The 15,490-nt window shown below is 42.3% G+C and overlaps 1 protein-coding gene across 1 annotated transcript in view; it reads left to right on the top strand.

Annotated features, from left to right (window-relative positions):
• Positions 1 to 338: 338 nt before the first annotated feature.
• LOC308367717 (uncharacterized protein) overlaps positions 339 to 15,490 on the top strand; it is a gene marked incomplete at both ends in the record, with an annotated part of 44,290 nt that continues 29,138 nt past the window's right edge. Inside the window, 3 exons of the mRNA XM_080841708.1 lie at positions 339 to 1,817; positions 2,236 to 2,321; positions 4,503 to 5,898. Of these exons, the coding sequence (XP_080697834.1) occupies positions 339 to 1,817; positions 2,236 to 2,321; positions 4,503 to 5,898 (2,961 nt within the window). The remainder of the gene's footprint in view (positions 1,818 to 2,235; positions 2,322 to 4,502; positions 5,899 to 15,490) is intronic.

The following is a 15,490-nucleotide window of genomic DNA, read 5'->3' as shown; positions in this document are numbered from 1 at the left end:
ATAGGGTGGAGGATAAAGCATTGATGACACACTGATATTTACTAGGCCTGCAGCGGATTCGAATTGTATCCGAATCCGTTCGGTTCGTTTACCACAGTTCGGAGCATTCTGGAGATCCGCGGATTTCGGTTTCAATGAAGGCATTGCCTTATGTAGCGTATTTTGCCTACTGTAGCCTACGTCCGATACAAAAGGGTGTTTAGGACCCAGCGGAATGCATTCTCTCCAGTGCTGCCCGAGCCAATGAGAATTTTCCCGCCCCTCCGTTCAGCCTGTCAGCGTTCAACAAACTGGGCTTTAAACTTTAAGCGGTCCATGACGATTTATGAATGGAAAAGATGAATGGAAATGACAATAAGAGGAAATTTGAGGAAGCACCAGCCTCATTAAAGTCAGCCGTGTGGGATCATTTCGGTTTTAGTGTGGAGTGCGATGATCAGGGGAAAAGGACCGTTGACAAGCAAAGGACAGTATGCAAACACTGTTTCTCGTCCTTCGTTTACTCCTCGGGTAGCACTTCGAATATGGCAGGACACCTTCGCCGCAGCCACCCAACTATTAATGTGAGTGGAACAGCTAGAAAAGATCTGGGCTCATCTTCAAAGACCGTTCAAACATCAATCTCGTCGGCCTTTCAACAAAAATACCCTGTGGATTCGGACCGTCATAAACGCATCACCCAAGGGATCGGCATGTTCATCGCCAAAGATATGCAGCCATATTCTGTGGTGACTGACAAGGGATTCCGCTATATGATGAAGACGGTTGAGCCTCGCTACAGCATACCTTCCCGGACATATTTCAGTCGGAAAGTGGTCCCAGGACTTTATGCGGTCTCTCGGGGTGAAGTTGAGGGGGAACTGAGAGACGCGGACTTCCTCGCCCTTTCCACTGACAGCTGGACGTCAAGAGCCACCATCAGCTACCTGACGGTAACTGTCCATTTCATAGCAGACTGGGAGATGAAGTGTTACGTGCTGCAAACTCGTCCGGTGTACGAAAGCCACACAAGCCAACATTTGGCTGAAGAACTACGGCAAGCAGCCACCGAATGGAAGCTGGAGCGAGCGAACGTCACTATCCCTGTCGCCACGGACAATGCCACCAACATCGTGAATGCCATCCGTGACACTTCTGCCTTTGGCCCGCATATTCCCTGCTTTGCCCACACGCTTAACCTGGCCGCGAAAAAAGCTGTTTCCATCAATGCTGTGTCCCGCCTGCTGGGGATAGTCAGAAGAGTCGTCACCTTTTTCCACAAGAGCACCACTGCAGCCAACGTTCTGACACAAAAGCAACAAATGCTCAACATACCGGAACATAAATTGATCCACGACGTCCCGACCCGTTGGAACACCGCGCACGACATGTTGGTGCGGTATGTGGAGCAGCAACCTGCAATATTCTCTGCCTTGCTGGACAAGACGGTGAAGAAGACGGGGAAAGACCTGGCCATGCTCAGTGACGGCGAGATGAAGCTGGCAGAAGGCCTTATCCAGCTGCTTTCTCCACTAAAACAGATGACAACACTGATGAGCAGTGAATCAACAGCTACAACATCTATGATACTGCCACTCAAGACAAGGACACTACGAGCCATGACCGCAAACCCACAAGACAGTCCAATCATCAGAGAAGCCAAGCGAGCCGTCACAGCAGACTTGGAGAAAAGGTACACAAATCCAGATCTGATTGACTACCTGCACCGGGCTACAGCACTTGATCCCAGGTTCAAGTCTTTACCCTTCATTGATGAAGCCGCCTGTGACCAAGTCTACAAAGGCCTTGTTGCAGATATTCTGGACCATGAGCAACAGGTATTTATTTATTTAGTATATTTTAAACAACATAGACCTATATTTAAATAGTTATATTTTAGAATATATGTAAGGGATAACGGCCGACGAGCTGTGCAATTCTACAAAGATAATTGAACGACGCGGGGCTAAGAACGCACGACGCTCCGCGAAGTCCAATTCTCTTTGTTGAATTGCACAGCTCGTCGGCCGTTATCCCGTTTATCTCCCGTTTACAACATCCAAAATTGTTTATTATTATTATTATTTAGAATTTCCTTTATCTTTAGGAAACGTAATAACCTGATGAATTATTGATTTGAAGCCTAGTGCTCCCGTTAGAGAAAGTAGTGAGAAAGTAGTGCGTGGAACAGAACCCCCACAGAAAATAATGTACCCATTGATCATGCTGATCATTTTAATACTATTCATTTTGCAGGTTGAAGGCACACACGCAGAGGATGAAGATGAGGAAAAGCTGCCATCAGCATCAGCGTTGCCCCCTCCCCAGAAGAAGACTGCAATGTCTGACCTATTTGGGGAGCTTTTCACAACAGGGGAACAACATCCTAAACCTCTTTCGGCAACCATTGAGGGGGAGGTGGCATTATACAGAGCAGCGGAATCACTCCATATAGATGGCAATCCATTTCAGTGGTGGAAATTACATCAGCACAAGTTTCCTTGTGTCTCAAAACATGCCAAAAGGTATCTCTGTGTCCCTGGAACCTCTGTTGCAAGTGAAAGAGTGTTTTCCACTGCAGGTGATATCGTGAGTGCAAGTCGTTCTTGCCTTTCCCCAGAAAATGTTGACATGCTTATCTTTTTACAAAAGAACATGAAAACAGAATAGTGCCTATATTAGGCAGTTTATTGACTTGAAAGTGCACTTGTTTTTGCACATTTACTCTTTTATTTAAATTTTATAAGGCACTTTGTTTAATTGTGTTATTTATGTTTACATTTTATCAGCCACTTTGAAATGTTATTTATTTTCATTTAGTTCACTTTGGCACATTTAAATGTTATGTTCACATTCTATCAGTCACTTTTATGTGTTATTTGGAAGTTCAAGGGTTTTTATCAGTTTATGAATCAAATTATGATCCATGTTTAGGATCCATGTGATTGATTGACTCCAGGATTGATGGGCCTATTCCATGTTTTTATATCAGTTTATGAATCAAATTATGATCCATGTTTAGGATCCATTTGATTGATTGACGGGCCTATTCCATGTTTTTAATAAAATGCCTTTGATTTCACCAGTGCCTCTTATTTCATATTATCACCCTCAACAATGGGATTCTCTTGTCTTGTTGGCTGATGGGGTGACCATTAATTTCGTATAACCTGCTTCGTTCTCAAGTAGTTCCAGAAAAAAAATAATCACCGTTTCATATCAATGCGCTTATGAATGGTAACCATAACAACAACAGTAGTAAACGTAGCCTAACCGACGGTTGATTGACAAGTCATGGACGGCGGAAAAGACATCGGAAAAAACGATGAACAGAATAGATGATTTTGTGTAATAAAATGTTCTTGGTGATTTAACATTTGAACAATGGCTTGAAGAGGCATTTAATGAGACTGACAAGGGGATATACACAAGTTTGACAGAAGAGGAAATTGGAAAGGCACACTTGACCGTAAGGGGCTAATTTACTGTAACTCTCGTGTAACGGTAGCTGTAATAGGTTGTTTTCTGAAGTTCAAGCGCACGATTCCTAAATTTAAAGAAAGTAATTGATACAATTATATTCTAAATATACGGGAGATAAATACAAACGGGTGATAAGCGGGATAAATGCCTTCGAGGTCGACCGGTTCGATGGAAATAATGGACAGGTAGAGGCAACTCTGGCTTCATGCTGCGCTCGTCGCCAGAGTTCTAAGCCTCGTCGGCCGTTATCTCTTACATGTTACACTCAGTGCACCATGTTTTCAAATGCATTTAGGGGAACATTTATTGCACAAAAAAGCCTTGCAAGTTGTCTGATTGCAGTCAATTAACACATTGCAAATAGCCTGTGGGTCTCATTCATTTTTGTGTTTCTCCCCCAAACCCTCCGTCAAAAAAAAGTCCACCTTTTTACTATCACGGACATGATCCTAATCCGAACCCGTATCCGAAACCGAGGCCCAAAACGGTTATCTGAACCGAACCGTGGACACACTGATCCGTTTCACCCCTAATATTTACACACATTACACATCATATCATATAGGACAGCCACAGCACACGCAAGCAGGCACGCACGCACGAACGCACGCACGAACGCACGCACGCACGCACACACACACACAAACACACACACACACACTAGGCCTGCAGCGGATTCGAATTGTATCCGAATCCGTTCGGTTCGTTTACCACAGTTCGGAGCATTCTGGAGATCCGCGGATTTCGGTTTCAATGAAGGCATTGCCTTATGTAGCGTATTTTGCCTACTGTAGCCTACGTCCGATACAAAAGGGTGTTTAGGACCCAGCGGAATGCATTCTCTCCAGTGCTGCCCGAGCCAATGAGAATTTTCCCGCCCCTCCGTTCAGCCTGTCAGCGTTCAACAAACTGGGCTTTAAACTTTAAGCGGTCCATGACGATTTATGAATGGAAAAGATGAATGGAAATGACAATAAGAGGAAATTTGAGGAAGCACCAGCCTCATTAAAGTCAGCCGTGTGGGATCATTTCGGTTTTAGTGTGGAGTGCGATGATCAGGGGAAAAGGACCGTTGACAAGCAAAGGACAGTATGCAAACACTGTTTCTCGTCCTTCGTTTACTCCTCGGGTAGCACTTCGAATATGGCAGGACACCTTCGCCGCAGCCACCCAACTATTAATGTGAGTGGAACAGCTAGAAAAGATCTGGGCTCATCTTCAAAGACCGTTCAAACATCAATCTCGTCGGCCTTTCAACAAAAATACCCTGTGGATTCGGACCGTCATAAACGCATCACCCAAGGGATCGGCATGTTCATCGCCAAAGATATGCAGCCATATTCTGTGGTGACTGACAAGGGATTCCGCTATATGATGAAGACGGTTGAGCCTCGCTACAGCATACCTTCCCGGACATATTTCAGTCGGAAAGTGGTCCCAGGACTTTATGCGGTCTCTCGGGGTGAAGTTGAGGGGGAACTGAGAGACGCGGACTTCCTCGCCCTTTCCACTGACAGCTGGACGTCAAGAGCCACCATCAGCTACCTGACGGTAACTGTCCATTTCATAGCAGACTGGGAGATGAAGTGTTACGTGCTGCAAACTCGTCCGGTGTACGAAAGCCACACAAGCCAACATTTGGCTGAAGAACTACGGCAAGCAGCCACCGAATGGAAGCTGGAGCGAGCGAACGTCACTATCCCTGTCGCCACGGACAATGCCACCAACATCGTGAATGCCATCCGTGACACTTCTGCCTTTGGCCCGCATATTCCCTGCTTTGCCCACACGCTTAACCTGGCCGCGAAAAAAGCTGTTTCCATCAATGCTGTGTCCCGCCTGCTGGGGATAGTCAGAAGAGTCGTCACCTTTTTCCACAAGAGCACCACTGCAGCCAACGTTCTGACACAAAAGCAACAAATGCTCAACATACCGGAACATAAATTGATCCACGACGTCCCGACCCGTTGGAACACCGCGCACGACATGTTGGTGCGGTATGTGGAGCAGCAACCTGCAATATTCTCTGCCTTGCTGGACAAGACGGTGAAGAAGACGGGGAAAGACCTGGCCATGCTCAGTGACGGCGAGATGAAGCTGGCAGAAGGCCTTATCCAGCTGCTTTCTCCACTAAAACAGATGACAACACTGATGAGCAGTGAATCAACAGCTACAACATCTATGATACTGCCACTCAAGACAAGGACACTACGAGCCATGACCGCAAACCCACAAGACAGTCCAATCATCAGAGAAGCCAAGCGAGCCGTCACAGCAGACTTGGAGAAAAGGTACACAAATCCAGATCTGATTGACTACCTGCACCGGGCTACAGCACTTGATCCCAGGTTCAAGTCTTTACCCTTCATTGATGAAGCCGCCTGTGACCAAGTCTACAAAGGCCTTGTTGCAGATATTCTGGACCATGAGCAACAGGTATTTATTTATTTAGTATATTTTAAACAACATAGACCTATATTTAAATAGTTATATTTTAGAATATATGTAAGGGATAACGGCCGACGAGCTGTGCAATTCTACAAAGATAATTGAACGACGCGGGGCTAAGAACGCACGACGCTCCGCGAAGTCCAATTCTCTTTGTTGAATTGCACAGCTCGTCGGCCGTTATCCCGTTTATCTCCCGTTTACAACATCCAAAATTGTTTATTATTATTATTATTTAGAATTTCCTTTATCTTTAGGAAACGTAATAACCTGATGAATTATTGATTTGAAGCCTAGTGCTCCCGTTAGAGAAAGTAGTGAGAAAGTAGTGCGTGGAACAGAACCCCCACAGAAAATAATGTACCCATTGATCATGCTGATCATTTTAATACTATTCATTTTGCAGGTTGAAGGCACACACGCAGAGGATGAAGATGAGGAAAAGCTGCCATCAGCATCAGCGTTGCCCCCTCCCCAGAAGAAGACTGCAATGTCTGACCTATTTGGGGAGCTTTTCACAACAGGGGAACAACATCCTAAACCTCTTTCGGCAACCATTGAGGGGGAGGTGGCATTATACAGAGCAGCGGAATCACTCCATATAGATGGCAATCCATTTCAGTGGTGGAAATTACATCAGCACAAGTTTCCTTGTGTCTCAAAACATGCCAAAAGGTATCTCTGTGTCCCTGGAACCTCTGTTGCAAGTGAAAGAGTGTTTTCCACTGCAGGTGATATCGTGAGTGCAAGTCGTTCTTGCCTTTCCCCAGAAAATGTTGACATGCTTATCTTTTTACAAAAGAACATGAAAACAGAATAGTGCCTATATTAGGCAGTTTATTGACTTGAAAGTGCACTTGTTTTTGCACATTTACTCTTTTATTTAAATTTTATAAGGCACTTTGTTTAATTGTGTTATTTATGTTTACATTTTATCAGCCACTTTGAAATGTTATTTATTTTCATTTAGTTCACTTTGGCACATTTAAATGTTATGTTCACATTCTATCAGTCACTTTTATGTGTTATTTGGAAGTTCAAGGGTTTTTATCAGTTTATGAATCAAATTATGATCCATGTTTAGGATCCATGTGATTGATTGACTCCAGGATTGATGGGCCTATTCCATGTTTTTATATCAGTTTATGAATCAAATTATGATCCATGTTTAGGATCCATTTGATTGATTGACGGGCCTATTCCATGTTTTTAATAAAATGCCTTTGATTTCACCAGTGCCTCTTATTTCATATTATCACCCTCAACAATGGGATTCTCTTGTCTTGTTGGCTGATGGGGTGACCATTAATTTCGTATAACCTGCTTCGTTCTCAAGTAGTTCCAGAAAAAAAATAATCACCGTTTCATATCAATGCGCTTATGAATGGTAACCATAACAACAACAGTAGTAAACGTAGCCTAACCGACGGTTGATTGACAAGTCATGGACGGCGGAAAAGACATCGGAAAAAACGATGAACAGAATAGATGATTTTGTGTAATAAAATGTTCTTGGTGATTTAACATTTGAACAATGGCTTGAAGAGGCATTTAATGAGACTGACAAGGGGATATACACAAGTTTGACAGAAGAGGAAATTGGAAAGGCACACTTGACCGTAAGGGGCTAATTTACTGTAACTCTCGTGTAACGGTAGCTGTAATAGGTTGTTTTCTGAAGTTCAAGCGCACGATTCCTAAATTTAAAGAAAGTAATTGATACAATTATATTCTAAATATACGGGAGATAAATACAAACGGGTGATAAGCGGGATAAATGCCTTCGAGGTCGACCGGTTCGATGGAAATAATGGACAGGTAGAGGCAACTCTGGCTTCATGCTGCGCTCGTCGCCAGAGTTCTAAGCCTCGTCGGCCGTTATCTCTTACATGTTACACTCAGTGCACCATGTTTTCAAATGCATTTAGGGGAACATTTATTGCACAAAAAAGCCTTGCAAGTTGTCTGATTGCAGTCAATTAACACATTGCAAATAGCCTGTGGGTCTCATTCATTTTTGTGTTTCTCCCCCAAACCCTCCGTCAAAAAAAAGTCCACCTTTTTACTATCACGGACATGATCCTAATCCGAACCCGTATCCGAAACCGAGGCCCAAAACGGTTATCTGAACCGAACCGTGGACACACTGATCCGTTTCACCCCTAACACACACACGCACACACACACACACACACACACACACACACACACACAAAGACACTCACACACACACACACACACACACACACACACACACACACACACACACACACACACACACACACAGGGCTTTGGAGGGACAGAGGGGTCAGTAGCCAGAAAAAGATTAAATCATTGATTGAGTCAAAGTTTGTGTTTTTAAAACACTGTTTATTTCTGATGCCAGCTGTTTCCCTCACCTATCCCACACCATCACCCCTTTCGTCCCTGTCCTGATGTCAGAGGACCCCTGCTGTCCATATCAAGATCTGAGCTGGGATGTACAGATAGGGGTTTTCATCGTCTTTTACTTAAATAATGTGCGTGTCCGTTCAGCATTCGTTTGCAGTTTGAAGATTGGAGGCTCGGTTTCCATGTCCTCCCATTAAGAAGCTTTAAAACGTGACATTGGACTTTGAATGAACTTTGAACTTCAACCTGCCAAAGGCAATGATGGTGAACTTTTACATCTCCATCATTAAGTCCTTCCTCACCTCCTCCATCACCATCTGGTACGCTGCTGCCAAGAACAAAAGCAGACTGCAGCGTGTCATTTGTTCTGCGGAGAAGATGATTGGCTGCAATTTGCCATCTCTCAAGGATCTGTAGGCATCCAGGACCATGAGGCGTGCAGGGAAGATTATGGCCGACCACTCCTACCCTGAACACAAATTCCTTGTGCCACTCCCCTCCGGCAGAAGGCTGCAGTCCATCAGGACCAAAACCTCACCCCACCAGAGCAGCTTCTTCCCGTCTGCGGCTGGCCTCATCAACAAGGCCCGGGACCCCCAGCCCCCAACACTGACTCTTATCCCGGACTCTTATTTGCACACTCCTGCTGTTTGAAAAGTAACTTAATATGTGTATTGTTTATTGTTTATTGTGTACGTTTATTGTTTGCACCAACGTACCATAAAAAAAAAATCCTGGTAGGTGAAAACTTACTTGGCAGTAAAAACCTTTCTGATTCTTTTCTTTCTTTTTTTCAGAACTTTTTCAACCATGCCAGTTATTTTGATGTATATTCTCCGCCAGTGGATGTCAAATTAAACTAACATACAAATAGCCTACAAATATGGTCTGGAAAACACCCATTCTGTGATTCTACCTGACAACAGAAACTGATTGGGTGAATATTAGCCAACACAAGAAGGGCAGGAAACAGAAAAGGTTTCGACTTTGTTTCGTGTACTTGAAAGGACTCTTTACTCTCACCCCACACTTCCTAAGGTAATACGTTTGTTTATACAATGACATGATCAAAATAATATGAAAAAAACGTAAATTCTGTACAACAGAAGCTGTTTGGGTGAATTTTAGCCTACACAACCACGCGAGTTCAAGTAGCAGGAAACAGAAATGGTTTCGACTTTGTTTCACTTTGTTTCCTGTACTTTAAATGACTATTTACTCTCACCCCACACTTCCTAAGGTAATACGCTTGTTTATACAATGAAATGATCAAAATAATCGGATATTAGACCTGTAATGTCCAGTAAATATGTACAAGCAATAACGTAGCCAAACGGTCTAAAAACATCACTGAATAATCAAGTAACGGAGCCTCAAGGCAGCCAGTGTGATTGGTGCCTTGGTGGCCGTTTTTTATATTCATCATTCCCAAAAAGGGTTTTTCTTTTTCACACCAAACAAAAGGTTAAAAGTGTCAACAACTTTTAGTTAGCTGAAATGGGTAAGTTGTTATGCTCTCTGAAAAAAAGGTTGGTCTTGTGGCACAACATCAGGAAAACAGTTTTCTGTAGTTCAAACAATGTCGGAAAACGGTGCAGCAAAATGTCCTCCGATTAAGACGCATTGAAACATGAGAGTAGGTATTGCATTTCGAATTCTAAACTTTTTCAAGCATGCCAGCTATTTTGATGTATATTCTGTGGCAATGAATGTCAAATAGTAAAGTTTTAGGAGATCACCTGGTGATCTGTTTTTTTTAACAAGTAGCCTACAAATATTGTGTGGTCTGGCAAACATCAAGTCTACCTGACAACAATAGTTGATTGGGTGAATATTAGAAAAACAGAAGCTGATTGGTTGAATCTTAGCCGACACCATTACGAGAGTACAAGTGTGAGGGGCAGAAAATGCAGAAGTAAAGAGGTTTCGACATTGTGTCACTCTTTTTGTTTTGTCGTCTACTTGAAAGGACTGTTTGCTCTCATCTTATCACACACTTCCTAAGGTAAAACGTGTGTTTATACAACGGATATAAGACTTGTAAGACCCAGTAAATATGTTTAAGCAGCCAGTGTGAAACGTGCCTCAGGCAACTGGCGATACAAGTAACTGTGATGTTCTCGTTGTGTGAGTCAATGATCAGAACGAGTGTTAAGAAAGATGGTTTACTGATATGAAGGAGGCAAGCATACTGCACGTCCATTGATAAGGAGTATTGGAGGAGTTGACGGTGGCTGGCTTGAGACCAATGGGGGTGTCGGTGAGAACACACTTGTCCAGTCAGGATTCACAGTTCAATTTGTTTATTGGAGTTTCGAGTGACGATATGATTAGGACTGTATGGATGTGTGTGTGTGAGTGTGTGTGTTAAAGCATGTATGTGTAATAGGAAGTTGTGTGATGGAAAGGCTTGTGTGTGTGGATGGCTTGTGTGTGTGTGGATGGCTTGTGTGTAGTTTATTGTTCAGATAACACACACAGGATGAGCACATGCAGCAGCATTCAAGTTCTCTGTGTCTCTGAGTGAAAGGACGGGACTGTGAGCACAGGTGTAGCTTATAAGGTTGGTGGCAGGGTGGCAAGTGATCAGGGCCAGGCCCGTATTAAGACTTCATGGTGCCCCTGGGCAACAGTGACTCTGGTGCCCACCTACCCCCACCCGCAGAACACAAACCATACCTAACCACAGGGGTGTTTTAGTCCTTGAGTAGAAATACTCTCTTACTTTACTCAAGTATTATTTCTGAGTATCTGTACTTTACTTGATTGTTTTTTTTATACATGCAGTACTTTATTGCATTTTCTTGCTTATATCACAGCTTACTTGCGAAAGTAAATAATGCATATGCTGTAAATTATGTTTAATGTGAACTTATGTTATTAGAAATCATAATACTTGGGTGCCCTGCTTGCACAGACACAACGCAGGAGGCACCACAGACAAACTAAGACACATAGTGGGACGTTAACTAAAGTGATTTTTTTGGGTCACTGTCCCAAATGTATGTACTGTATAATTGCAATTACATGTTTTATTATTATTATTATTATTATCATCATTATTATTATTACTATATATTAAATAGTTGCCCAGTTGCCCATATGGTTAATCCGGCCGTGATCAGGGCTAATTGGAGCTGAGTGAAACAGCATGGGGAAATGAACAGGCTGGGAAAGGGGCGTGGCAGTGAGTCTGTGAGGGAAGCAGGGAAAGTGAAAATCTTCCAAACATCCATATTGTTCACCTTCTCACGGGCTCTGCTCTGCTTGAACACCCAACCTGCGCATGCCTGTAGGGGTTCATGCCATACGTCACTGTTGTGGCAATGTTATAACTATTGTAGTATTGTCACAGTTGTGGCAATGGTATAACTATTGAAGTATTGTTTTCACCCTAAATGAAGTACGTTATTTTATACAACAAACACAGGAAATTAAACCAAGACTGACTGTTAGATTGTTTTCAGTTATTGCATTCATCATTATAATGTGTCACAGAGGTTTACTTTGCAATCTTCACACCAATCAACAGTTTAAGGTTCTTCTAGTTCAGTAATCATCAACTTTTAGATGACTTGGGGTAAATTGATAAGCTCTCCAAAATTAGGTTTGTCTTGTGGCACAACTCAAGCTCAACCTCATGTCTGGAGCTGTGATGAACGTGTGTGTGTGGGCTATGTTGAGCACCATCAGGTATCAGATTTTCCTGAAGTTCAAACAATTGAGGAAAACTATGTAGCAGCATCCATCTGAGAACCAGTAGAATGCATGAATTGTAAGCTCTTCATTAAAGGAGCTATCTGTAGCCCAGACACCAAGCGTTTAACATCAGTGCGGTTGTCTGAGGCTGCTGAAAAAGCAAGCCAGTGGTTGTGGGTGAGGCGCTCGCAGACGGTGGTCGTGACACGGTTTGTGAACTAACCTGACTTAACACAGAGATATGTGAAATCTTGAGGTGTATGTTGTTGTATCTGGTAGTAGCATGTGTCCTCACACACCATGAGTATGAAGTGGCCGTGGGTCTGGGACCTCAAGAAGTTCAAGCTAGACTACTGGCTCAATGGTGTTTTGAGCCCTCAACTGGCTAATTGTGTTTGCTTTAGGGCTGTACATGTAAGATGGGCCAGCTAATGTTATGTTTAGCATGCAATATGTTAACCATATTTAAAGATAGATCGTGCTAATCTTAGCTGTGGTAATGTCTTTTCAACCTGCTAGCTAGCTCAATCTGGTTAAAACATTAGGTAACAGTAAGCCTACAAAGTAAGATTTATTACTGTAGATTAATCACTGTATAAAATGGGCCGGCTAATGTTATCTATACCATGCAATATGTTAACATAAAGATAGATTATGCTAATCTTAGCTGTGGTAATGTCATTTCAACCTGCTAGCTAGCTAAATCTAATTTTAGCTGTGGTAATGTTATTTCAACCTGCTAGCTAGCTAAATCTGGTTAAAACATTAGGTAACAGTAAGCCTATAAAGTAAGACTAATTACTGTAGATATGTATTTAAGTGATTAATTACTGTAGATATGTATTTTAGTGATTGTTAATGGTTAGTGGTTATCTTTCAAATGACGTTGAGCTGCTTTGGAATAAGGGTAACTCTCAGGCAGCCAATTGGTTTTAGATACCTGTGAGGCACTTGATGTTGAGACTGGTTGACTACCAGGCTGCTTACTAACACTGGGTAACTCTCAGGCAGCCAATTGGCTTTGGGTGCCTGTGAGGCACTCAATGTTGATACTGGTTGACTTCCAGGCTGCTTTGGAATAAGGGTAACTGTCAGGCAGCCAATTGGTTTTAGATACCTTTGAGGCACTTGTTGAGACTGGTTGACTTCCAGGCTGCTTACTAACACTGGGTAACTCTCAGGCAGCCAATTGGCTTTGGGTGCCTGTGAGGCACTCGATGTTGATACTGGTTGACTTCCAGGCTGCTTTGGAATAAGGGTAACTCTCAGGCAGCCATTGATTTTAAAGAAGTGGCCATGCTGCCTGCTCTAAACCCCACTATGGCCACAGGGAGAGCCACGGAGTTCAAGTAATTTGCAATATTCCACATCCTATATCTGGGCTCTGACAGGTATAATAGACATTATTTATCCTGAATTTATGTTTTTATCTTTTCCTCCAGACAACAGCTCCAGCACCTCGCCAACCAGGTGTGCTCAAATGAGGATTTTGGACTCCTTACACTCACCTTGGGACCAGGAATGGTAGAGGTGGTAGTTGACGTTTTTAAAAAGTGTGTTGACACACACATCGCAAATATTAACAATAAAAATAAAAAAATCTGTTGTTTGTTGTTGTTAATTAATAAAATAACTAGATGTTCTACATCACTGTGTATGTGTATTGAATTGGAAGTGTATTGAACGTGGCATCTTGATTTAACTAGTCTGATCATTTAGCTAGCTGGGCCTGAAATGAAATAAATACATTTCAACACTTATTTCTACAGCTTCACATAAGGGTTTATTCCAGTAGAGTGTCACAAGTTAATGAAACCCCAACTTACATTAATTATTTTAAAAAAATGTATCATCAGAGGAAACACATGATGAATTGGAAGTGTATTGAACTTGGCATCTTGATTTAACTAGTCTGATCATTTAGCTAGCTGGGCCTGAAATGAAATAAATAAATTTCAACACTTATTTCTACAGCTTCACATAAGGGTTTATTCCAGTAGAGTGTCACAAGTTAATGAAACCCCAACTTACATTAATTATTTTAAAAAAATGTATCATCAGAGGACACACATGATGGAGGAGAGACATGACTGATGGGGTGTGACGTATTCTTTATTGAAAGGCCAAGGCCAAGTACAACACTCATACACACAGTAACCAAGTTGATACAGAATAATGTGAAAATGGTAAAAATCTAATATCCTCAAAAAAATCCTCAGGAATATTCCCTTCAAGAATATCAAAGGATTGCTTGATTCTAGGGTCCCTTTCCTTCTTTAAGCCATCTTCGATTGACTTCAGCCAATTCTTCTCCATTGCCTGAAACGGGGAAAAAGTATGAAAACATAAGCCTATGACTCCCTGAGACACACATCCTAAACTATTTTATCTTGTGATGACCTGAACTGTAGTCTACATGGCCAGTGTTAAGCAGTCTAAAGCATAACGTTAATCCACCATGCCTAGATTCCTCTCCACTGGCTGTCACAAAGTCACCTGTATGAAGTCTATTAAAAAGCCTATTACAACAACTGGTGGCTGCCTCAGAGTTATCCTTATTCCAAAGCAGCCTGGAAGTCAACCAGTCTCAACATCGAGTGCCTCACAGGCACCCAAAGCCAATTGGCTGCCTGAGAGTTACCCAGTGTTAGTAAGCAGCCTGGAAGTCAACCAGTCTCAACAAGTGCCTCAAAGGTATCTAAAACCAATTGGCTGCCTGACAGTTACCCTTATTCCAAAGCAGCCTGGAAGTCAACCAGTATCAACATTGAGTGCCTCACAGGCACCCAAAGCCAATTGGCTGCCTGAGAGTTACCCAGTGTTAGTAAGCAGCCTGGTAGTCAACCAGTCTCAACATCAAGTGCCTCACAGGTATCTAAAACCAATTGGCTGCCTGAGAGTTACCCTTATTCCAAAGCAGCTCAACGTCATTTGAAAGATAACCACTAACCATTAACAATCACTAAAATACATATCTACAGTAATTAATCACTTAAATACATATCTACAGTAATTAGTCTTACTTTATAGGCTTACTGTTACCTAATGTTTTAACCAGATTTAGCTAGCTAGCAGGTTGAAATAACATTACCACAGCTAAAATTAGATTTAGCTAGCTAGCAGGTTGAAATGACATTACCACAGCTAAGATTAGCATAATCTATCTTTATGTTAACATACTGCATGGTAAAGATAACATTAGCCGGCCCATTTTATACAGTGATTAATCTACAGTAATACATTTTACTTTGTAGGCTTACTGTTACCTAATGTTTTAACCAGATTGAGCTAGCTAGCAGGTTGAAAAGACATTACCACAGCTAAGATTAGCACGATCTATCTTTAAATATGGTTAACATATTGCATGCTAAACATAACATTAGCTGGCCCATCTTACATGTACAGCCCTGAAGCAAACACAATTAGCCATTTCATGTTTAAAATAGAAATATATTAGCTACATACCTTTGTAAAGTTGGAGCTTTCACTC

This window comes from Sprattus sprattus (genome assembly GCF_963457725.1).
Source record: "Sprattus sprattus genome assembly, chromosome: 1".
Classification (NCBI taxonomy): domain Eukaryota; kingdom Metazoa; phylum Chordata; class Actinopteri; order Clupeiformes; family Clupeidae; genus Sprattus; species Sprattus sprattus.
Note: the sequence above shows the minus strand (reverse complement) of the source record. Positions and strands in the feature narration are given on the sequence as shown.